Source organism: Opisthocomus hoazin, chromosome 28 (assembly GCF_030867145.1).
Source record: "Opisthocomus hoazin isolate bOpiHoa1 chromosome 28, bOpiHoa1.hap1, whole genome shotgun sequence".
NCBI classification, from domain to species: domain Eukaryota; kingdom Metazoa; phylum Chordata; class Aves; order Opisthocomiformes; family Opisthocomidae; genus Opisthocomus; species Opisthocomus hoazin.
Window position 1 is genome coordinate 8936564 of NC_134441.1, and position 23983 is coordinate 8960546.

At 63.6% G+C, this 23983-nt stretch overlaps 1 protein-coding gene across 2 annotated transcripts; it reads left to right on the forward strand.

Annotated features, from left to right (window-relative positions):
• The first annotated feature begins 583 nt into the window (after window positions 1-583).
• TACC1 (transforming acidic coiled-coil containing protein 1) lies at window positions 584-23983 on the forward strand. Of its 2 annotated transcripts, XM_075444663.1 has the most exons (14): window positions 584-793; window positions 1297-1412; window positions 7971-9063; window positions 10145-10180; window positions 12880-12940; window positions 13241-13439; window positions 15240-15295; window positions 17269-17403; window positions 17578-17654; window positions 18074-18117; window positions 18218-18378; window positions 18872-18978; window positions 19562-19682; window positions 20346-23983. In XM_075444663.1, exons 1-14 carry the CDS (start codon window positions 648-650, stop codon window positions 20412-20414), a joined length of 2421 nt encoding a protein of 806 aa, XP_075300778.1. In that variant the 5' UTR covers window positions 584-647; the 3' UTR covers window positions 20415-23983. The 2 variants fall into 2 exon arrangements, with proteins under 2 accessions (XP_075300778.1, XP_075300779.1); XM_075444664.1 differs by lacking the exon at window positions 10145-10180.

Genomic DNA, 23983 nt, shown 5'->3' on the forward strand with positions numbered 1-23983 from the left:
CGGAAGTCGGACGGGGCAGGTGCTTCCCTCCCTCGGTCCCTCTGCGTCCGGCTCCTCGGAGCCACCCGCCGGGCCCCGGCCAGAGCCCCCAGCCCCGAGCAGGGCTCCCCCGGGGGGCAGCTCCCGGGGGGGGGTGCTGCTGGCGTGGCGGTGGGAGGAATCCCGCCGGCTGTGTCCCGCGCAGGTGCAGCCCGAGAGATGCGGGGTAAATTGGCGGGGGGGGGGGGGGAGGGGGAGGAATCTGGTTTCCCAGCCCCTGCCCTGGCGTGGGGGTCTCCCCCGGGGCGGGGGGTTCGCCTGGGCGGGCGCGGGGAGCGCCGTGCGGAAGCCCCCGCCCCGCTTTTGGGCAGGAACCGGTGGATTTCGGAGTTTGCGTGGGGAGGGTGCAGAGCAGGGGCGGGGCGGGGCGGGGCTGGGGAGCGCATCGCCCCCGCATCCCCTCGCATCTCCCCCCTCGCCGGGCGCGTCCAGCGCAGCAGCGGGCGGGGGGTGCGGGGGGTGCGGGGGGCCGGTCCCTGCTGGGCGGGCGGCGCCGGGGGCGGGGGGGGGGCGGTCCGGTCGCTCCCCCCCCCGGCGGCAGCGCAGTCCGGGCGGGCCCTCGGCCGCGGCACCCGGCGGGGAGCGGCGGGGCGCGGTGCGGGGCTGCGATGGCGTTCAGCGCCTGGCAGATCCTCTCCCCGGTGCAGTGGGCCCGGTGGACGTGGTCGGCGGTGCGGGGCGCGAGCGGCCCCGGCGGGGAGGACGCGGCGGAGGAGGAGGCGGCGGCGGCGGAGGGCTCGGCCCTGGGCTTCAGGCAAGTGACCGCGGCCCCACGGAGACGCGTGGCGTGCGGGGCTGCGCCCTGCCTGCGCCGTCTGCGGGGCCGGCTGCCCCCGTACCCCCCCCCCCCCCCCCGCTGCCCGCTCGCTTGGCTGCCAGGGGGCCGCAGCCCGCACCGCGCCTCGGGAGCTGGGGGGGGGGGGGGGGGCTGCTGCTCTGCGGGGGTCGCCGGTGGGCCCGGGGCCGGGCACCGAGGTCCCGCCGGGAGATGCGAGCCAGGCTGCCATGTCCTCGGAGGTGGGCGGTGGATGCTCGTCGGCCCGGGCCAGAGCAGGCAGAAGCAACCCCGCAGCGGGGCTGGGGGCGCGCAGGGGGGTCCTCAGCGCCTGCTGTCACCTGCGCTCCCCTCTCCGTTTGCTGGCGTGTCCGCTGTGGGATGCCCACGGCCGGCCCGCCCGCCGCTCTGCCCGGCAGCGTGGAGGACCGCAGAGCTGGCCTTGAGAGCGGTAATCCCTCACTCTTCTCCCCCCTCGGCAGCTCGGACTCCGAAGGTAATTTTGAGACCCCCGAAGCAGAAACGCCGACCCGCTCGCCGCTCAAGGAGTTCTGCGAGCCGCCGCCGGGATCGCCGGAGCCCGAGGCCAGGACCCGAGGTAAAGAGCCAGCATGCACCTTCTCGGCTCCGGATGTGGAAAATCAGGGTGGGGTCAAGGAGGAGAAGTCGCTTGTTTTGAGTAATGCCTGCCACAGCTTCCGTGGTTGATGGCCGGGGTGGTTCAAATGCCAGCGCGCAGGGCTGTGTGCTGCGCTAAGGGCTTTTCTCTCGCTCGAGTGAGACGTGGGTTCCATCGAACCGCTGTGGAGGGAGCGGGCTGCACTGCAGGCTCAGAAAAGTCGGTTTGCCCCCCTTGGCTCGTGCCTACGCAGTACAAAATTATCATTGTGCTGTTTTGCACCCACCGGTCGCAGGCTCCTGCCATCCCCGAGCCCGGCGGGTGAGGGTGAGAGGCTGCCGGAGGCAGAGCTCCGCACGCCGCGTTCTGCGAGCTGCCGAGCTGGGCTGGGGCCGGGCCCAGGGCTGCAGAGCCTGCGGCCGGGACGGCTGCGAGGCGTCAACCCAGAGGAACCGAGGATGTTGCTGAATCATTTAGTCAGTTAAACTGCCCTCTGCCGCTTGCCCCGCCGACCGTGCGGGGCTCGGGGCTGCCTCCGGTCGCTGCCGGCTGCGGGGAGCTGCCCCGCACACCGCTCGCCCTTGGCCCTTGCGCGGGAGCCGACGTGGTGCTGGGTTTCTGGCCTCGCCCCAGCCCGTTGGTGGTGGAGGTTGCATTGCACGGCTCTCTTTTCCCTGGCGTTGGCAGCCAGGAGTCTTTGCTGTGGAGCTGCTGTTGAAGATGCAAAAGCTCAGCACTGCTAAACCCCCTTTCTGGAGAAATTGTGAGGGATCTGCTGAAAACGCGGGGGGTTTCCTTTGCCGGTGGGGACCCGTGTGCTGTTGCTGGTTTGTCCTTGTGTCTCATGATGGCTGCTCCTCCTCTGAGCGCGGCTCCCCATCAACCTTTTGGGGACCAGCTCCCCCCTGTCATCGTCCCCTCCTCTCCAGGAGGAATTGTGGTTGGTGCCCGTGGCTGAGCTTGGTGTTTATGTCTGTTTTCGTGCTGCCGGGAGGAAGCTTTGAAGCTCTGGCACCCTTGCAACAACCGCAGGAGGTTATCGGGGCAGGGGCAGGGAGGAGACCGCCCCTTTCATCTGCTCTCTCAGCAGAGCTGGGTGACTGGGCGATGTCTGGAGGTCCGTGAGCCCCCGGGGGGTCTGCAGGAGGGCAGCAGCCTCTCCGGGCGCGGGGCAGCGCGCGGGGGGCCGGGAGCTCCCGGATGGGCCATCCTGAGCATCCTCTGCCCTCTCTTGCCCAACTGCCTCTCGCTGCTGCAGGGCCCCTGCTCTGGGACTTGCAGGATTGTGCTGTTCTGGAGTGCTGGCGGTGGCAGGCTGGTAGCTGGCTGCTCGGGCGGGTTTCAGAGCGTGCTCGCTCAAACCAGACGCTGGGTCCTCCCCGTGCAGGAGCCCAAGTGCTGCGTGACCTTGGCAGTAGCCGGGCGCTGTGGCTGCCCGTCTCCTGCAGTGTTGGGATGGATCTGGGTGCGCGTCCATCCCTGTGAAGTACACGGGTCTGTTTGCCTGGATGGAGAGAGGCTTGGTTCGTGCTTCCGATAATCGCAGGTCTTGGATTAATCCTTCCCTTTTAAGAAGGGATGATCAAGGGATCTTTGCGTTGGGAGATAAGGTCTGGGGTGAGGGAGAGGGGAGATAAAGGCTTGCCTTGCAGGTATGAGGATCATTTCTGCCAAAGCTTCCGCTCAGAGATTCGGGGAGTCACTGTCCCCAGCGCTTGCCTGTGCCCTGCATCCTGGGACGAGCAGTTGCTGGGGGCCAGCCCGGCGCAGCAGCGAGGGAGCCGGCTGCTCCCAGCACCCCGCACACAAAGGTCGCAGTGTTGCGGGGCCGAGGGGATGATCTCCGGCGAAAGCTGTTTTTCCGTGCTGGCTGGTGGAGAGCGGGACGTTGGAGATGGCAGGGACAAACTCGCAGCAGCACCCAGCTGCCCCCCTTCCCTGCCCGCGGCTTCGGGTGCATCTCTTCAGTGTCTCTGAAATGGTGGAGGGGAGGGAGGGATTACCTGGGCGCAGCTGGGAGTTTGCGGTGCGCAGAAGGCATCCGGGGATGCTAAATCGCCCTGCCTGAGGTAATCTGTACATTAAGCCCCCATCCTCGCCGTGCTGTTTTGCAGCAGCACGTGCCCTTCCGTCTGGCTGCAGCTCAGGAGCAGCAGCGGCCGTGGACGCTGCGAGCGGGAGGCGATCCGGCGTAATGGCTGCTCGTCAGCGCCGAAACAGCCGAGCCGGCGTGCGCGGCGAGGGTCGCTGGGGAGCAGCCGCCGCCGGAGCCCGGGCCTGCGGGCAGGAGCCGGCACTCGTCTGCCTTGCAGCTGCAGCCTTGCCCTTACCTGAGAATAAATGGGGTTAGGAAGCTCGTAAGACAGAAGCTGCAGCGCCGGGGCTGGCGGCTCTGCGCGCAGCTGAGAGGTGGCCTGGATGCTTTGAACCCTGTTCTCGGGGACAACAACTCAGCCGGTCCCGTCGCCGCGGGGAGGGGGCTGCGGTTAGGCTTCACGCCCGTTCGGCACCGCTCGGGCGGTTTCGGGCGGTGGAGGCTGTCGTTCTGCCCCACGCTTGCTGATCTTCAGTCGTCTGCCGGAGGAAGATATTCTGTGCGAGGAAATGAGCAGAAGCAGCAAATATGGAACCGTCAGTGAAGGGAGCGGGCTCATTGGCTTTTTCTTCTGTTACCCTGATGCAGGGCACGTGCTTTCCGGTGCGTGACTGGCAGCATCGTTTGCCGGTATGCTAATTCTTAACAGAATAGATTTAAAAATAGATCAACGGTCTGTTAAACAAAAGCGGAAAGCCAAAAGAGGAAAAAAGCCGTTAGCTGCGTAAGGCCAAGCTGAGTGCATGGGCCAGATATCCTGTGCTGGCGGGAAGGGGAGCGGTGCGTGACTCACGCTGTGCCCGGGGCCGGAGCCGGCTCGGAGGGCAGACAGCGCAGGGGTTGTTCTCGGCGTTTGGCATGCGGGGCTGTGCAGGCCATCATTGCTGCTCCACTTGGTTGCTGTATGTGGGATGAAAAGGGCGCGGAGCCTTTGCATCGCAGCGCTGCTCCTGCCAAGTTTTTCTGATTCATTTAAAGGAGCCAGGGGTGGCATGTAGGAGAGCGGTTTCGTCGGTGTTTGTGTTTAATTTCAGCCTAAGGAAGAGAAGCAGAACGGTTATAATGCACGCACACACAGAGTGCCTGTTGCTGCGGGGCCACACCGTCCTGTCTGCACGTTTTTCTTCAGGGAGTACAACATCTCCATTTTCGCTTTGTAAGATCCCCTCCACGTACGCCGGCCGGGCAGAAGCAGGTTCGCGCTCTGTGCGCAGCCGGTGCAGCTGCTGCTTTCGGGGATCCGGCGTGCCTTTGGCTGGATCTGTGCTTGGCGTGGGTGCTGGCGTCACCGAGCACGCCTTGCTGCTGGCAGCATCCCCAGCTGCCGGCCACGGTGTCGGAGGGGCAGCGGCAGAGCGCGGGGTCACCGTTTCGGGGTGCTGCTGGAAGGCATCTGCTGGGATGCCTGCGCGAGGAGCTGGTCCAGTCAGCAGTGCGGCACCGAGGTTACCACGATGCTCGGACCCAGCAGAGCCGGGGGGCCGGGCTGCAGAACCAGGGCTCTTCCCGAGCGTCCTGAGCCCTTCGGGTCACTGGTTTCTGCATCCTGTGTCATTGTTCCCACAGGAACGCACACTCCGGTTGTTTGGCAGCCGATGGGAGGCTGCGATGGAGGCAGGGGAAACGCACGGAGGGAGGAACAGTTGGGGCCGGGGGGGGGGCTTGGGGCCAGGCTCTCCCCCCCAGCCCTGGCTGGGCAGGAGAGCCAGTGTGGGGTGGGTTTGCCGGGATGCCATCGCCTTTGGGACAGCTTTACAGGAAGGTTTTTGTCCTGCTCTCATCAGCAGGCTGGAGGGGCAGGGGCTGGCTCTCCGTCCCTGCGAGGAGCAGCTGAAGCGCTGGACGGTGCCCGGGGAGTGCCCGTGGTCCCGGCCGGTCCCCGTGGCGAGGGCTCTGCCCCACAACCCGTCACGCTCCTCACCCTGCCCGCGCTCTCCAGAGGACTCGCTGACCTCGTGGCTCTGCCTGCCTTTGTCCTCTGTACGGCTCGAACCCGGTGCCAACGCCAGCCCGTCCCAGGCGGCCTCCCCTGTGGACCCCGGGGGGGTGAACAGCTCGGCCCAAGCAGGGCTGGGAGAGCGGGACTCTGGGGCGTCGCGTGCGTGTTTGGGGAGGGCAGGGGTGGGGTTCTTGCAGCGGGGGTGGGCAGGCTCCTTGCCGCCCCTGCAGCTCTCGCCCCTTCCTCGCGGTTCCCGTGGGCTGTTGCTCAGACGCGGTGCTGAGCGTGGCTGTGAACTCGCACGAGTGGTTAATACCTGGCTCGTAGCCAGGGAGGGGCGAAAAACCCCCCAGAGCTTGCGGGGGACGCTCCAAAATTTGCCGAAATCGCTGGTGAGCTCCTGAGCGGTCCCTCACCCGCGCCTTCTGTCTCCCAGTATATCCCAGTTCCGCAGCCTCTCAGACTGGCTGAGCAGGCAGGCTGTGCTGCAGGCAGCGGGGAGCAGAGCTGCTGAGCTGTATGGAGTGCAGAAAACGAGTGAATCACAGAATTGGAAGACCTGGGCGAGTGGTGGTTGCAATTTTTGTGAAGAAGTGGTTGTCCTGAGTGACGGTCACGTGCACCATCCCTGCTTCCCTCCCCGCCCTGCAGGCAGCCGCGGCAAGGAGCAGAGGTGGTTTGCGTGCTGACTGCTTGTTATTCAAGAAGTAATTACTCACTGCTTGGGTTAGGAACCAGCATGGGCTTATGTCTGTGAGAACGGCGGCTGCAGAACCTTCCGGTGGGAATGTTAAAGTGCGTTTGAAAGGTGCCTTTTGCCCTGACTTTGAAGTCTGCTCTTCTGCTCAGTGCTGTCTCAGCGAGGTTTAAAACATCTGAGCAACACAGCAAGTGGAATAAAGTTTCCTTGGGGTCTGTTGAGGAGGTTTTCCTGGTTCCTGGTGGTGGAAGGGCCTGGCAGGCGCTGCCTCGGAGTGTTTTCTGGCTGCACTCCAAGTACGTTTCCACTGGATTTGTGTTTACTGGTGCGTTTTCTGGGGCAGCAAGGCAACGTCTATTTGGAGGGAGCTTTTTTGCAGTCTCAGGGAGCACACAGCCCCTCATGATTCATTTGCGTGGCTTTTAGCATCCTGGAGATCAGCTATGCAGAGCACGAGCCATCAGCTGAGTCAGGGTTGTTGGCTCGGTGTCCTGGATTAGCCTGGGGACCAGATATTTGCCCGATTCGCGTTTCTTCTGCCAGCCCGTGACTCGCTCGGTCGCCAGCAAACATGAGCTGGTTGCAGATGCCCCACGATAGGAACAGCCTTTCCAGGGAGACGCGCTGGGCTGTGGGAGCTTGTCCGTGCTGTCCCCCGGCCAGACCAGCTCCCTGCAAAAGGAGGGCACGCTCGGCGTGACTCCCCTCCGCGGCCGTCACGGGGGGGGACCGGGGCAGGGGGACACGCAGGCTTCCCTGGCACAAGCTCTGCATCACCCGTGCCACTGTTCCCAGGCAGGTTGCAAACCAGTTCGGGCCTGGGGCGAGCACTGGTTTTGTTCTGCTGTTGGAGGACCTGGCTGGGCCGCGACTCCCCAGAAAGATGCCAGCGAGGGCTGCGGGTCCTGCATGCTCCCTGATGGGTGCTGAGCACCCCAGGATCCTGTTCGGCCTTATCCCGGGAGCCTGTGCAGTTGTCCTGGTTGAGATGCGGGAGAAGAGGTGCGGCGAGCCAGGCGGAGGTGGCACCGGGAGTTTTCCTCTCGTGCCTTTGCACGCCCGTGCCGAGGGCCCGGCTCGAGGGGCAAGGGGGGTGTAGCTTTCGGGATGCCTCGGCAGGTCAGGAGCTTCCCCATCCCTGGACAGCAAAGAAGAGATTAAACAGTAAAAGGACTTAGGGGAGGGGATTGGAGTAATAGTGATTAAGTCATGGATCAGGATTTGTGATTAAGAACCCTGACAGCAGTGCGGCGAGCCTGGCGTAAGCGTGCAGGCAGGATTTGTGCAGGCAGCGGCGCCGGCAGCGTGTGGCCGAGCTCCGGCAGGCAGGATGGGAACCGGGGCGGGCGCGGGGCTGAGCAGAGCGGCTCCCAGCCCCCACGCCCCGCTGCCGGCAGGCCCTTTCCTCCGGGCTCGCTGCTCTTTGGGGGTCTCACTGCTCTGCTGTGCCCCTCTTCCCTCCCACCCCGCTACCCAATGCACGCAGGGTTTGTGCTTCGCTCCTCACGATGCGTCGCAGCGACAGTCTGTGAGCAAGAACATCGGCCACGTGCGGCTGCTGTACCTGGGCTCACGGTTAACGGGGACCCTCCTGACGGCCGTGTGGCTCCTGACCCCCACGTCCCCTCTGCAGCCTGTTCCACGCGTGTTCGTTAGGCCCAGTCATTCTGCAGTGGGGAGGCTGGGCTTTGGGTCAGTGCCTCCCCCTCAACATCTGACCCTGCCGTGAGGAGGGGAGAGAAGCCCCTCTGGAAGGGGGTGCACAGTAGGGGGGGGTTTAACTGGCTCCTTTTATCTTTTCAGAGCCAAGTGGCCATGGTGACCTGCTGGTAGGGGATGTGCGCCGGGACCCCTCGCCTGGGAAGCACCGCAACGATGAGGCTCAGCCGGAGACCGGAGCCACTGAAGGCAGCTCGGATGCTAAAGGGGAAACCGACCCCGAAGACTCGTCCCTGACACGGCCGCCGGCTGGAACCCGGCCCCTGGCCGCGCTGGGAAGCGGGGCTGACGCTGGCTGTGCCGCTGTGCTCCCTGTGGAGCCGGCCCCGGTGCCCCATGCAGACAGGGCCACCTGGGAGCGGGTCATGTTGGGAGAGGACACGGTGGATGCCGGCGTGGGGCTGGTGGAGCTGAAGGCTGATGCCCTGGCGCGGGAGTGCTCACCCAGCCAGGGCCAGCTTGGGAAAGGGGAAACACCTTCACTGGGGAGGAAAATGGAAGAAACCACAGAGGAGACCTCGGTGCCCCAAGCATCCTACCAGTTCGACCCCGAGCAGTACGATGAGAGCATAAAGCCCTTTGTGGCAGGGGGCTGCTGGCTGCAGAGCTCCCCCCCGGCAACCCCGCACCGCCTCCCCCCGCCTGGCAGCAGCCCCGATGAGCTGGGGGGGGACCTGGCCCCCGAGCCCCAAGGGCAGGTCCTGAAACCCGAGGTCAGTGTTACGGAGGAGGGAGAGAGCACGGAGGGCAGGAGAGCTGCACCCAGGAAGGGCAGCAGGATCCCGGCCAGCAAGCTGACGCCGAAGAGACACCGAGAGCCCCCCAAGAAACCAGCCGAGGACGGGGATTGGGGTCCCACAGAGCTGCCACCTCCCCGGGGCTCCCCCCGGCTGGGTGCCCCGGTCTGGGACAGCCCGGGTCTCAACACCTTCAGTGGCAGCTCAGCGCTGCAGAACTCGCCAGCTCTCCCCAAGGGCTCTTACCAGTTTGACCCCAATAACTTTGAGTCCGTGGATCCATTTAAGCCCACCAAGACCCTCACCAGCTCTGCCACCGACTCCTGCCCCACTGCCGATAACAGCCTCAACGAAATCCTGGAGTCTCAGACGCTGGAGGTGCAGGATGGTCTCCTCGAAGGCAGAGACTCCCCGAAGAAGCTCAAGTCGCGCCTGATAACGTGAGTGACGGTGCATGCGGAGCGGGCGGCCGGTGCAGGGCTGGCAGCCCCTCCGCTCCCCCGCAAGCCGAGCAGCGGTGGTGTCGTTGATGGTGGTGATGGTGGTGATGGTGGTGATGGTGCTCCTGCCCTGTGCCTTCTGAGCGAGCCCAAAACACCAGTGTGTACCCTGGGTTCTGCTGCTGCCCCAGTTTTATCCGCCCCGTGTCCCGGCGGAGGAGCAGCTCCCCGCTCCCTGCTGGTGTTTCGGAGGAGAGGGACGGGTGTCCCAGCACGGTGCCGGTGCCCGGGTCCCAGGCGGAGCAGGGAGGGCTGGATCGGGCCCTGCGTCGCAGGGTCGCCCCTTGGAAATCCCCTCGGGGCCCCAGCCCGTGGGGTGGGGGTGCAGGTGCTGCAGGCTCGTGGCGTCAGAGCAAAGCTGTGCCGGAGGCGTGAGCCCGCCGGGCTTGCCAAGCGCTCCGGAGGGTCCGTGGGTCTCCTGGAGCGTGCGGACACGGGGCTGGTTGGTCGGGTGCTGCTGGGACGTCTTGTGAGCTGCCACCGAATTGTATTTTTTATAACAGGGCAAGAGAATAGAGGTCAAACAGGTGGATTGTTTGTTGCTTTTACCACATCTGTGCAGCGGTAGGCAGCTGCTTGGCCCTTGCTGAACTATTTAAATGCATATTTAGGTCCTGAACCGTGCTATGTAAAACCCCCTGTAAATTTCGTAGTGCGTCCTGGGAATGCAGGCAGGTTACCTCCTCCTCTGGGACAGGCTGAGTGGCTAAACCTTGCTGCTTTCTTGGTATTTCACCTGCTGTATCGCAGACGTCTCCCGCCCGTGCCTCGGCAGGGCTGAGGTAAAGGAGCCTGGGCTGCTCCGGGCATTCGCCTCCCTGGCAGCGGGATTTGTGCTTGAATCTCATCCTGCTGCCAGGAATAGCAAGTGCAGAACCAGAGCATCTTTTATCTTCCGAAAAGACAGAGCGGGGCAACTCGCTGCTCTTCTCCAGAGGAGAGTTAATATCGGGGTCTTTTCACACGCTCTTCTTCTCTCCATCTGTCTGTCTCTCTCCCTGTCCGTGCTTTGGTGCATCAGGACTACTGAACAAGTGAAATTTCTCTGTTTTCTGTTGTAAGTACTCGCTTCTGTATTTCTTTCTCCTTTTCCTTTGCTGGTTTTTGTCCTCTCTCTCTGGGTGTGTGCCCTCCCCACTCCTCTCCATGGCATGCAGGCTCCTTCCTGCCCTTCAACTCGTGCTCCCCGCTCTCTGGTCTGTGTCCCGCACCTCTCAGCCGCTCCCGGGGCCGGGGGGAGCGGGAGCTGCGCCGGAGACGTGCGCCTGTGCTTGCTCTCGCAGCATGGCGACTCGCAACCCCCTTTAATGATGTGCTGGTCCTTGGAACCAGTGCATCGGCTAACGAGCAGGAGCAGGTTTCTGTGCAGTCCTGGTCCCTGCAAAGATGGGTGGATTTCAGCCATGAAGACGGGGGTGTCTTTTACCCCCTCCCATGCAAAGGCAGCTGCTGCAGAGGGGCAGGGTGGAAGGCGTCAGCTGGGAGGCGAGGGAGTCAGGGGCTACCTCCTCGGGCCCGGGGCTGCGTCAGTCCCGGGGGAGCTTTGCCATCGCAGCCGGCTCCAAACAGGGCTCTCTTCAGAGCTTTGGTGGCTGCTGGAGACGACTTGCTTGTGGCTCTGCCCTGAAGCGTCCCTCCTGTGCCCAGACCTGGGGCGATGGAGCTGGCCTGCGAGACCCTGCACGGGTTAGAAAGCGCGGCTCGAATAAAGCAGCCTGCGTTCGCTGCCCTGCGACCTGCGCTGCTGCAGCGGGGCCGTGCTGTGCCCCCGGCGCGGGACACCAGTGAAAGGTGAAACACCGAGTGCCCCGGCAGCTGCTGCCCTGCGCTTCCATCCCATGGGGGGGCATGCAGGAGGGACCGGGGTGACCCCCCGTTAGTCTCCCAGCGGTGCTCGGTGTCTCTGGCAGCTTGTCAGCCCCCCGGGACCCTCTGCGCTCGTCTGGGCTCTGCTCTCGTGTGAGGGGAGTGGGAGGAAGGAGCGTGCGGGGCTTAGTTCGTGATCTTGTGTCATCCGTCCCAAAGCCCTTCGTGTCCGCTCCGTGCCGCCTGCCATGCACAGACAGAATCAGCGCTGGGCTCAAGCGCTGGCATCGGTGTCTCGGCCGAGGACTGATCGCCTTCTCACGGCGCGGTGGTGGGCAGTGCCTGCCTGTCTGCCCAGGCAGGACCCGCAGCGGGGGCAGCGCTGCCCGCCTTCGGGTTTATCCAGCTGCAAGCGCTGGAACCCGTGCACCGGCGGCTGCCGTGTCCCGGCTGCGGCGCAGAGCCGGCGCCGGCTGCCCGGGCTGCCTACTCCCCGTTTCGCCATCCCCTCGGGTCACGGAGCTCTTACCCTGCTGCTGGGGGGAGATTGACCCAGCTGCCGACGGCGTGGCGGCACCGGCCCCGGGAGACGGTGCAGAGCGGAGGGGTGGGTAAGGACGCAGCGAGCCGCAGCTGAGCCGCTCGCGTGAGGGCGAGATGGAGGAGAGCAGTCACGAGCGGTTTCTCAGTCTGACCCAGGTGTGCGTGCTCGCGTGCGAACGCCGTCTCCCTGAGCCGTGCCACACTGCTCGTCGTGGTCGCTCGTGTGCGGGGGGCGGGGAGGCTGGGCGATGCCAGAGCCGTGGTGCAGCTCACTGCAAACCTGCTCGGGCCTCTGCCCGCGTCCCCCGGGGCGGGGAGCGCTGGGCCTGGAGGGGGGGATCCCTCCCCACGTACCCGTAGTGGGCTGTCACGCTCCAGCTCAGTGAATGTCCGTCTGCTGGGGGTTCGGCCATGGCAGCGAGCCGGGGGAGATTGCTGAGCGTGGCGTGAGAGGGCGGTGAGATGCGGGAGGAGAGCTCGTGCTCGCCGTTGCGTGCTGAAGGCGAGTGCCGTGGTGCCGGTCACCTCGTCACTGACTGCCTCAGCCCCTGTGGGCTGCGGTGACGGGGACCCAGTGCTGCTGGGGCTGGCGCACAGCCGTCCCTCCGCTGCCTCGAGCCGATTCAGGTGCTGATGCCCGGTGTGTTGGGGTGCGGCTGTGCCTGCAGTCCTGCGCAGCCCAGCTCCGGGATGGGGCACTTCGAGGAACACCAGACAAAGCCCCAGGGAGAGCTGCCTCGCTGGAGGGCATCCAGCCACGGGACCACCTGCAAGAGCAACCTGAGCTGAACCTTCTCCCATCCGCCAGGCCCTTCTGCGTGGGACAGCGTTTGCACCCAGCGGAGGGAGCGTTCAAGGCACGGCAGATGGCCCTGCTGCTCTCCTGCAAGCAAAGCAGAGCTCTCTAACGGGTCTGACTCACGTGGGAGACGCGTGGATGCCACAGAGATGTCCCAGACAAAGTTCCAGCTGCAGGGACAGGGCGTGGGACAGCCTGGAAATGGTTCTTCCCTGCAGAAAATCAGTGGGCACTCAGACCTCAGGATGCCATCGCGCTGGATGCACAGGGCAAGGGTGCAGCAAGGGGAATCTTTCTTTGCCAGCTCCTTGGCAATTGCCGCTCTCGCCCTCAGCACCTCGGGGTCCTCTCTCCGTACCTTCAGCAGGAATAAACACCTCCAAGACAAACCCGATTGCTTTGTAGTCCTGTGTTTTGTTTGCTTGTTCCTTCTGTTCGTTCCAGATCTTGCTCTGCCTCGGTGTTTCACTGGTGAGTGGGGCTGCTGGCACGCGGCGGGTGCAATGCTAGCGCTGGGGCTGCCTCCCCTTGCTTGGGCTGTCTCGCACGCGTCCCCTCCCCACGCAGCCCCGCAGCCCCCCTCAGCCCGCTGCTTCTCTCTCCCCCAGGAGCGGCTGCAAGGTGAAGCAGTACGAGACGCAGTCCCTGGTCCTGGACGCTTGCGCTCAGGTACGTGGGGTCGGCCCCGAGCTGCTGCCTGGGCGCAGGGATGCTCGGCGGGCGGTTGGGAGGGCGTGGGCCGGAGCAAAGCTCCGAGCTCAGCGGTTGGGTTAATGGGTTTGCGTGTTAATCACTTCTGTCCCCGGCACCATGTGTTTCCTTCTGCCAAAACCTGCCGAGGAGCTGGCGGGGAGCAGCTTGTCGTGGATGCTAAACCTCCCGTGCTTTCCACGGGCTGTCCAGCAACCTGGCTGCCCGATCCCCGCGGATCACCTCAGTCCTGCTTAACCGCATGCCTTGATCCTGCAGGATGAAGGAGTGTTGATCTCAGAAATCCCAGATATTGCAAATCGGGATGGACATGCCACTGATGAGGAGAAGCTGGCCTCCACCACCTCTGTGCAGAAACCGGCTGGGCTGGAGAAGAAGGGCGAGCCAGAAGATGACCTGGAGTACTTCGAGTGCTCGAACGTTCCCGTGCCGGCGGCGAAGCACGGCACGGAGGCAGGTAAGGAGCGTCCCCGCTGCCTCTGGCTCTGGAGATGTGCCGTGCGAGCACCCGGGCAGTCTCTACAGCCTCTGGCAATGAACTGGTGCTGCTGAGGCAACGCAGCTTCGTGACTGTTTATTTACAGTGACAGGGCAGGTTGTAGTGAAACCTCCAGCTGCTTATCTGCACTGTTTCTGTTATAGAAAAGTCGTGGTACCGGCGGTCCCGAGGCTCTGGGTGCGGAGCGCTCTCCCCGCGGTGCTGCGGCAGGACGTGGCTTGGGCGGGTGAGGCTCCCTGCCCGCGGCACACGCTGCCCCGCGGCCGTGCTGCCAGTGCCCTCCTGAAGCCGGTGTTCACCGGCGAGCCAGGGCGAGGGCTGAGCCCAGCAATCGCGTGCCGTTCGGCTGGGGTGCTCCCGACGGGTGCCCCGCCGCCCGGGTCGCAGGGTGTCCGGCTCCATCCTTGTGCCAGGAGCAGAGCTGCTGGGACGCAGTGTCCCAGCACAGGGCTGTGGGTGATGGAGATCTCCGTGTCGGCGAATGCTCCTGGTGGCATTTTGCTGTCAGCCTCCTATGTAATTAGCCTCTCTGACCAATCCATTAGAAAATAATTAAAGGCCAAGCAACGTGACATTTAATCAATAGCAAAGGTGGAAGTAGGAGAAATCGCCGCACGGAAGGGCTGCAGCTCTCGCTGTGCGGGTGCCCGTTCGTCATTTCTCCTGAGCGCTGTGCGGAGCTGCAGGCTCTCGGGAGAGGAGAGCAGTCCTTTGTCTCTAAAGGGAGGAAGAACAGTTGGCAGAGAGGCTGGGAGGTTTTATTTGTTGGTGCTGGTGTTGGAGGGCTGGGCAGGGGTGCACAGGCTCGGGCTGGCTGCGGGGATGGTGCTGTGAGCTGGGGCAGGCAGCCACTGACCAGCACAGGGACAAAAGGGGGAAACACTGGGAAATCTGCAGTCGCAGGTGTTCTGTTGCCTCCTTCCTCTCCTAGCTGGGCTCTAGCAATGCGTGTTCTCTCTGCCCGGTTAACGCGTGAATACCGCTCATGTCGGCAGTTGTTTGAGTGAGGTTTGGGAATATCCCCCGCGCTGTGCGAGATGGCAGGCTGTCCCGCACAGTGCAGTCGCGAGGAGACGGCTTTTATCTTCTCTCCGCTGCTGTTAAGAATAGCAGGGGCCATGTGGCAGCGCCTTTGGAGCGCGCTGGGGCCAGTTGGCTTGTGCTATTTGGAGCGGCCCAAGCAGCTGGGCTTCACCCCAGGGGTGCATCCCGCCCGCGCCGGCCAGCAGAGTGCAAAATGACCCCTGCAGCTTCATTCCTGCTCCTCGACCTGGCTGGGGTGGGGGGCAGCTGGGGGCCACAGGGACAGGCAGAGCTGCCACCAGAGGGGAGTGCTGGGTTCACCTCGGGGAGCGCGGGAGGAGGCTGGCAGGGTGCAGGATGCGTCCCCTGCGAGGGTGGGAGCCAAGGCAGGGTGCAGGATCCATCCCCCTGCAAGGGTGGGAGCCAGGGACCAGGGGTGCAGGATGCGTCCCCTGCAAGGGGAGAGCTGAGGCAGGGTGCAGGATCCATCCCCCTGCAAGGGTGGGAGCCAGGGGCCAGGGGTGCAGGATGCGTCCCCTGTGAGGGGGGAGCCGAGGCAGGGATGCAGATGCAACCTCCCTGCAAGGGCAAGAGCTGGGAGCAAAGAAGCCTTTTGGGAGGGGAAGCCCAGGGGGTGTCGGGACTCGGGGGCACCCTCTGCATCCCGGCACGTCTGCGTGTGCTGCCAGGGCCTTGTTTCCAGGTAGCTGAAAGGTTGTGTTTCCTCGTCTTTAGGCTTTGAAAAGGAGATCTCCAAGCAGAAGGAAAAGGATGGGCCTGGCATCTTCCCCGTGAGTGCCTCTTGCTTGCTCCCCGCTGGCGGGCAGGGGGGCGGGGGGCGGCTGTGCCGGAGCTGGCGGGGGGCTCGGCGGGGCGGTGGGGCTGCTGAGGGCTGGTCCCCCTGCTCTGCAGTGCTGCCGGCCCCGCCGCGCAGAGGGCTGGGGACGCTGCAGCAAACATCGCTGCTAATCCCAGAAGGGTTACTGAAACCTCTCTGAAATGAGTTTTTTTGGGAGCTAGAATTCTTGAGAAGCCCACGCAGGGACTTGATAAAAACAGCGGTGATTTCCTGGCAGAGGACGGCTCCCCTCGGGCGGGCACTGCTGCTCGTGGGGGGGAGGGAGAGGTGCTGGGGACGGAGCAGGGCTGGTGAGGAGCCAAGAGAGCGACCGCTGCGTTTGGCCGTGGCTGAATGACAGGGAAAGGGCAGAGGAGGTCACGGGGAAGGGACGAGCCGCAGCACAGGGGCTGTGTCTCACGTGGAGGAGTCCAGGGCTGGCTCCGACGGCCGGCTCGTTCCTGTGCCTTCTGCGAGGGATGCCCAAACGCTGCTTCCAGGGAGGCAGCCGACAGCAGAGACGGGGGTTAACGAAAACAGCCCTGGCTCGGCAGCCAGCAGTGACCTGGCACCCCTATGGGCCCCGAGGAGCCGCGGGAGTGGCCCCGAGACCCCTCGGTGCAGGGAGACCCCTCGGTGCAGGGAGACCCCGTGTCAGCTTAGCTGCCTCTGGCCAAAGCTGCTCCAGGTGGCAAGCAGATGACAACGAGATTAGCAACATCAGCAAAATTATCTTCTCTGAGACAGATTTAACTACGCTAAGCCCCCCAAGGACATTAGGCAAAGTGAACCCTTTTGTTTGGTGCTGGGGAGGGCGCGGGCAGACCCTGCTCCTGCGGCCGAGCCGGGCTCACCCCAACACCGCGGTGCGGGAGGATCTGCTGCGGGGCAGGCAGTGGGCAGAGGTGCTTGCGGGTGTTCAGCTGCACGCCTGCTTTTGGGAGATGCTGCGGGAGCCTGCTGCCAAGACCCCACGGGGCTGAACCTCCCCGGTGTTAGGCTGCCCGGACCCAGACGGCGCCCGGGGGGCTCTGGGGGGGCTCCTGCGGGCAGCAGGGCTGAGAGGGCCATGAAGGGCTTGGTCGTGCTTCACCCTGGGCAGCGGTCAAAGCGCGGGGGAGGGAGCAGGGAGAGAAGTGCTGTAGTGCTCTCGTTTCCAAAACACAGCAAAAGCAGGCTGCCTCCTCCGAAGCGCTGCTCTATTTATGGCCTGGCAGCCGGTTCCCAAGGAGATGGCTGCACGGGGCTGTCACCGCCGCTGGGATGATGAAAGGAGGAACAGGCGGTGCTGTCAGCCTGGGTTTGAAGGAATGCTGCTCTGGAGGCCTCTCAGGCTGCAGGACCCCCGGGGAAGGGACGGGGCTGGCGTCCAGGCAGGACTTGGCGCCCGTGTCACCGGGCTGAGCTCTCCCCCCAGTTTGGTCCCCGCAGCTGCAGCACTGGTGCAAAGGCGCTGGGCTCTGCGGGGAGAGAGCGGTGAGCGATGGGGGTACCACCACCTCGGCCCTCGTAGGAGCACCTGTGATGGGAACAGGAGGATGCCGGGAGCCCTGCGTGAGCATCTCCCATTTCGGAGCTCTCCCGGGCAGCTGGGCCACCGTGGGGTGGAGACAGTTTAAAACCAGCCATGGGGAGAGCAAAGGGACGTCAGGCGTGCGCACGCTGCTGCACAGAGCTGGGTCTGCCCGTTGGGTGCCCAGCCCTGGCGCAGCCCGTGGTGTTCTGCAGCGCAGCCCCGGCTCCCAGCACGGGACTGGGCAGAAAGCGCACGGAAACCCCCGTGTGGGCTCCGAGCTGTCGGTGTGCGCCGGCAGGGAGGTTCGGTGCCTGAAGAGAGGCTCAGAAAATGGGGGAGATCACCCCAAACAGGGGAGGCGGGGTGAAAAGGAACCCCACGCAGCATCCCACCTGGGTCGTTCCCCCCAGGGCAATCCCGGGCTGTGCTCCGTGGACAAGGCCCCCGCCGCTGTCACCAGCGTGGGCAGGAGCGAGAGTCCCCTGGACAGCATCTGCCTCAGTGAGTCCGAGAAGACGGCCGTGCTCACGCTCATCAGAGAGGAGGTAACAGCCGGGGACCCCCCTCCCTCGCCGGACCCCCGGTGGCTGCTGCTGCGGGGGGAGCTGGGGCAGCTCTGCTCTCCCAGGGGGTCTGGTCCCCTGCGCATCGGAGGCGTGGGGCAGCAAGGGAAACCCCCCGGAGCGCGTCCCAAGGGTCCTGTGTCTGCTGCAACCTAGATCATCACAAAGGAGATCGAAGCAAACGAGTGGAAGAAGAAATATGAAGAGAGCCGCCAGGAAGTCTTAGAGATGAGGTAAAAGCCTTCTCCTGGCACGCTCGCCTGCCTGCTCCGCGTGCTCCCCGCTGGCAGGTGGGTCAGCGGGGCCGTGGTGGGGTGACGCGGCTCGGCATCGTCACGCCGGGACGTGTTGGGAGACACGTATGCTCTGTGCCGGCGCTGCGCGGAGCCTGACCCTGTCTTTGCTGCAGGAATAAAATCCCGTTAGCTGCGCTGGCCCAAGCGGCTGCGGCTGGAGGGAGGTGTTAGTGTCGGGCAGCGGTGGTGGGCTTTGGAGCACAGACAGCTGGGGTCTGCAGACAGGCTGCTCTGCTGCTTCGGCTGCCGTCGCGGCGTGGGCAAGGGGCGGCTGCGGGGCAGTTCACTGGCAGCAGAGCTGTAGGTGTGCAAAAAGCTCCTGCCTCTTACCTGCTTTTTTTCACATGCTCTTCTAGGAAAATCGTGGCTGAGTATGAGAAGACCATTGCCCAGATGATAGGTACGGTGCCGTCGCCTGGCCGGGTGTGCAGGGAGGGAGCTGGCTGCCACAGCCACCCCCGCTCAGTCACCGTGTCCCTGCTGTTTAATCTCCATCACAGAGGACGAGCAGAGGACAAACATGACATCTCAGAAGAACCTGCAGCAGCTCACAATGGAAAAGGACCAGGCTCTGGCAGACCTAAACTCAGTGGAGAGGTCCCTGTCGGATCTCTTCAGGAGATACGAAAACCTGAAGGGCGTCCTGGAAGGCTTTAAGAAGGTCCTTGCCTTGGTTTCCTGTCTCCCTGCAGCCCTGGTCCCTGGGTGCAGAGCTCCCGTGCAGCGTTGCCCCGGCCTTGGCCCGTGCAGCAGCACCGTGGCTCTCCTGTCCCACGCAGCACTGCTGCAAACGCCCCGGCCCTTGCTCAGAGCCTGCTCGCTCCCTTTGCTCTGCCGCTGTCTGGCAAACGAGCAGAGAGCCTTGCGAATGCCAGGGGAGCCCGTCGCGGGGAGCCCGGTTCTCCGGCTCTTCTCCGCACTCCTCCCCGCAGAGCATCGTGTCCAGGCCGGGGCAGAGCTGCAGCCCAGGGGCCGGGGCAGCTCTCTCCCAGCAGCACACTGGTTTTTCCATGCTGCTGAGCTGCATAAGGGCGAAGCTGGGTCTATTTAAAGCCTTTTTCTTTTACACTCACAACAGGATGTATCACCCCATCAGAGCAACATCTCTGTGCTCAGTCCCAATGCAGATGGATGTACTTATTTGTTTTTTCCAGAATGAAGAAGCTCTGAAGAAGTGTGCTCAGGATTATTTAACCCGGGTCAAGCAAGAGGAGCAGCGGTATCAGGCCCTGAAAGTCCATGCAGAAGAAAAATTAGACAAGTAAGGTCATGCACAAGATTGCTGGGTGTGCGGAGGAGCTCTGTGGGTGCTTACAGACCTTGTAGGGCAGTGTCTCCGTTTGGCTTTCCTGAGGTTGGAAGGCTGATGTGAAAAGCTGCCTTTTACAACCTCAGGCTCGAGTGACTTAAGGCTAGCCAGCACCAATCCCTGGATGGATTCTCTGGTCTCTGCTTAGTGTTTTTTAATGGAGAAACTGAGGTACCCGGTCTATTTACAGTCACTTGGCGAGTTCCCCGGTTTCGGAGGGCTCGTGTTCGTGGTGTGCGAAGGGGTTGTGCAGCTGCCAAGGCTCAGCTGATGAGCAGCAGCTCGCCCACCCACGGTAGCCCCGAGCGAGGTGGGTGAGGAGCTGGCTGAGCTTCTCTCTGAGAAAGCAGAGTTTCCATACAGGAGTTTGGAGGAGCTGGGTGAATCCAGTTTCATGCAGGTTTGCCATATGGGAAACCAGCTCTGGCGCATGCAGGCAAGCGGGAGCCAGGCTCTGCTGCGTGGTCCGGCAGCGCGGCGCTCCTGCCTGCGCCCGGACCTGACCGCCGTCCCCTCTCTCCACACCCCGCCGCAGAGCCAACGAGGAGATCGCCCAGGTGCGCACGAAGGCCAAAGCGGAGAGCGCGGCGCTGCACGCCGGGCTGCGCAAGGAGCAGATGAAGGTCGAGTCCCTGGAGAGAGCCCTGCAGCAGAAGGTAGCGCGCCTGCCCTGCCTGCGCCTGCCAGCCCGCGGGCTGCGCTCTGCCTCTCCCTTTGGCTGCCCTGAGCAGCCTGGCGGTGCTGGGGCTGTGCGTCAGGTTTTGGGCCCAGAAAGTGTTTCGTGGGTTTGATTTTTTTGATACTTTTTGTTTGCTTGTTTTGTGGGGGGTTTTTTTGTTTGTTTATTTAAATGTACGGCTGCGTCCTCTCGCAGGGAAGGAGATGCGAGCTCTGCCCAGGCCTAGGCACAGCTTCGGCGCGAGGGTTGGACTAGGTGACCCACAGAGGTCCCTTCCAACCCCTGCCATTCTGTCGTTCTGTGATTCTGTGCAGCGATGTGGCTGCCGCTTCAGGGCTGGGACGCGTGCGGCTGTCCGGAGCACGGGCAGAGCTTGCTCACGTGTGCCCGCGGGCTGGGCAGCGCGCGGTGGGCTGTGGCCGGGCAGCTGCGGGTCCCTGCGCAGCACCGGGCTCTGTCGGGACGTGGAGGGCCCAGCCCAGGGGTCTGCACAGCGCCTGTGTGCTGCACGGAGGAGCGTTCGCAGGGGCAAGCGCAGGAGCCGGCTGCCCCTTCGTGCCTTGGCTCGTGGCAGATGGGCCCGGGCGTTATCCCCCATCTGTGCCGCTGCGGGGGGCCTCAAGGTCTGCTCTTCTTCCAGAACCAGGAGATCGAGGAGCTGACCAAGATCTGCGACGAGCTGATAGCGAAGCTGGGAAAGGCAGACTGAGCCTCACCGCCCCTCGTCCAGCACTCTGCACTTGGCCGCTTTCCTCGTAACGTCGAGCACCTCGCCTTACCGCCCCGGACCCCCGGCAGAGAAGCACACGCGTCCAGCCGCCTGCTCCGCTTGGCTGCCGGCCCCACGGCCCCGTGCAGAGCCGAGCCCCGCGCTGTCCCTGTGTCCCCAGGGCGCTGGGGCCGGGTTCCCCGCGGGCAGGCTGAGTGTGCGGGTCCCTCCTGGGGACAGCCCACGCCGTCCGGCTGCACGGGTGCCACCGCTTAGCTGGGAGGTGACAGCCCGCACTCCATGCCCCTCGGCCGGGGTGGGATCAGCCGTGTCCCTGCGTGCTCTGTCCCTTGCTGTCCTCACGTTCTTCACAGGTCCAACGGCGTGGTAGGTCCTGCCCCGGGCCATGGGTGATGCTGGGGTTGGAGCTGCCGCCTCTTGCCCTGGGGAAGGGGACCTGGCAGGTGGGTGCGTGGGTGGGGAGGCAGCGAAGGGGCTTGGGGACCCCCCGGCACCCGCCACGGGTGGTTCGGGGCTGCAGGATCCCCTGCCTGCGGCAGCCTCCCGGTAGATCGATGGGTTTTGGGGGAGGCAGCGGTATGCAAGGGGCTGGTCCCAGTCTCTGGGACATGGGTGAAACGCAGCACAACGCATCCTTGTCCCTGGCTGCTGCCGCAGCCTTGGGGAAGGCAGCCGACGTCTCCGCATTCGTGCACTTTATTGGCATTTATGAGCACTGGGGCTCTCTGCTCACTTCTCCCAGTCGGGCACGGTCCTGCTACACGTCTTGTTCCCCCGGGAGCACGGGTGCGGCCGCTCACCCAGGAGTAACTTCAGTCCTTTGGAAGGAGAGCCTGGCCAAGGAGGGCAGGGAGGCTTCTGCACCGAGAGGTGTTTGAGAAAACGGGGAGAGGTTGGTTCCGGAGAGCTGGGACGTGTCCGTCCGCCCTGCCCGCAGCCCCGGCACCTCCAGAGCCTTGTTACCGTGGGGTTTCCAGCCCGCTTGAAAAGGCACCGAGCCAAGGCTCCCCAGGCCGTCGAGAGGTCAGTTCCCCGCTTCGGGTGGTGCAGGAGGAAGGAAGCAAGCCCTGAGCTGCTCCACGATTCTGCTGGCTGACGGCGCTTTGCCCCAGTCAGTAGAGCAGGGCGAGGAGGAGTGCGGTGCTGCCCTGGGTCTGGTGCTGCTGGCAGAAATGCCCTCACAGCAGTGAGTGTGAGGAGAGCCAGACAAAGCCAGCCTTCAGAGGCAAGGGCCGGTCCAGACAGCGGTAACACGCTCAGATCTGTCTGGATGCGGCCCAAACCCCGGCTTTCCGTGCGGGCAGGCTGCCGGCTCTGTTTCAGAGGTGTTCACTCTTCCGGACACGCCAGGCTCCGGCAGAGCTGCGGGGGTTGCCCTGGCGCCGTGCGGGGAAGCGGGGGCTCGGCGAGGCGGTCGTGGCGCTCGCTCGGCGCGGAACCGTCCTGCCCTGCCGAGAGCACGCGGGTGCGATCGGGCGATGGCCGCGGGGGTGGAGGGTCTCTACTGTTGCCTTGAGCAGATGGTCGTAAAGTGTCAAATAAGGGAAATATTTGCTGTTTGGACTGTTTCCTACCCAGCCTACCTAAGACTTCCGCAAACCTTTTTGCTGCTACCTTTTTGTAAAAGAGTTGAGCTGTTTTCCTTCTATTTTCTAAGTCCCTGTGTTGAGTGTGCAGTGCAAACGTCTGTTTAGATCAGAGGCATACCCCTGATATATATTTTGTTAGTTATATTATGTATAGAGAGAATTTATTGTACACTGAAGCAGACAAAGATGCCAGCAGCCTGCCCTAGCAGGCAGAGTCCGGGCCTCTTCGCTGCACTCCCAGTTGTCCCAGTGAACGGGCTGGTGGCTGTGGTTGGGAAGCCGATGGCTGGTGCTGCTCGGAGCTGTGCACCCGCGGCTGTGTGCTGAATATTCACCCCTTTGCACAACTGACAGAAGGGAAACCCCTTTTATTCCTCTTTTTTTTGTGGTTGTTTTTCCCCACCCCTGTGTCCTCCCTACACATCCCTCTCGTGGGCTGGTGGAAGAGCCTCTGTCAGATGATCTACAGAGGCTGTTTCTGTTTGGGGAGCCAAAACGCCAGCCCCAGCACACTGGAGCCTGACTCCCCATCCTTCCGTTTCCTCGGCGTTTGGGGTTTCGCAGACGATAGCACCGCTCTCCTCGCGTGTCCCGCTGCAGAACAGCTTTCCTGGCTGGACGCGTGCCCCGTTCCTGGCTGCAGGGAGCTGGGCTGCAGCAGGGACCTGGGCCACGGGGAGAGACCCTGGGGGTGCTGCACCCTGGCACCTGCTGAGGGTCGGTACCGGTAAATGACAGCCCTTGAGACCCAGGGATTTCTTAGGAAGTTGAGTTTTTCTCTTTGCAACTGGTCAGAAATCAAAGGGATTCGGAATCCGCGGAGCACGAGCTCGTGAAGGGTTGGTTTGGGGCTGGTGCCTGGTTTGGCTCTGCGCGGGGTGTGCATCCGTCTGGGCAGTCCTTTGCGTCCCGCTCCACCTGGAGGGATGAATCTCGGTTTCAGTGTTTGCCGTGGCCTGGGCCGGGTTTGCTGGTCCGGGGGGTCAGCCCCGAGGAGCCCGGCAGCGGGCTCGGGGCGTCGGGCTCGCTGGGAGCCTGCCCCACGCGTGTTGGAGCTCGGTCTCTCCAGGGGAGTTGTTCTGGCCCCGGGGGCAGCTGATAATTGCGGAAGTTTGGATTTCTGCACCCGGCGCTTCCCCAGAAGCCCAGCGTGCGCTCGGCGCAGTCGGTGCTGCAGCCTTTGCTCGGCGAAGAGGAGCTGCCTGAAGGCCAGGCCGCCTGCGCAGAGCGGCTCTCAGGCAATAATCCGCCCGGGCCCCTCACCCCAGCGCTGCCGCGTTCCGGCGCTGTCAGCGTGCGCTTCCAGCTGGGCAAAGAAGATTCCTAAGGAATGATTTATTAACTATAATATGGTTATAGTTACATACATATAAATATATAGATAATGGTTATAGTCATATATAATAGAAGGCGTGTGAACGGGCAGGGCTGTTGCATCTCGCGTGCCGCTCTCCGACACCCGAACGCCGCCCCGCTGTCCCGGCCACGGGTGACCAGCGCAGGGAACCCTGCAGATACCCGGGCAGCGGGAGCACAGCCTGGGTGTGTTTGTCATCTTTTTCTTGCAGTAGAATTTACGCTTCCCTTTCTGACAGCGGCGGGTGCCGGCCCGCGAGCCGCTAGCGTGGCTGTTTGCAAGCGTGCGTGTGCCAGCAGGTCTCTGTCTGCAACGAAGTGCCAACGAGACCCCCCCCCCACTGCAGACCGCTGCCACCCGACCCCCAGCGTGTCCCCCAGAGGCAGGAGCGCTCTCCGCATTGACTACTACCCCGATCGCTTTGTACCACGTGTGTAACTGCCATCGCCATCGATTTTATATGTACGATAATTTCCCTTTTGTATGTCAGGTAAATATTTGTAAGAGTTATACTCACACAAATGAGATTATTATAATGATTACTAATATATTTTTTCCATGTTTCATTGCCTGAATAAAAACTGTGTTTATCACTCTTGAAA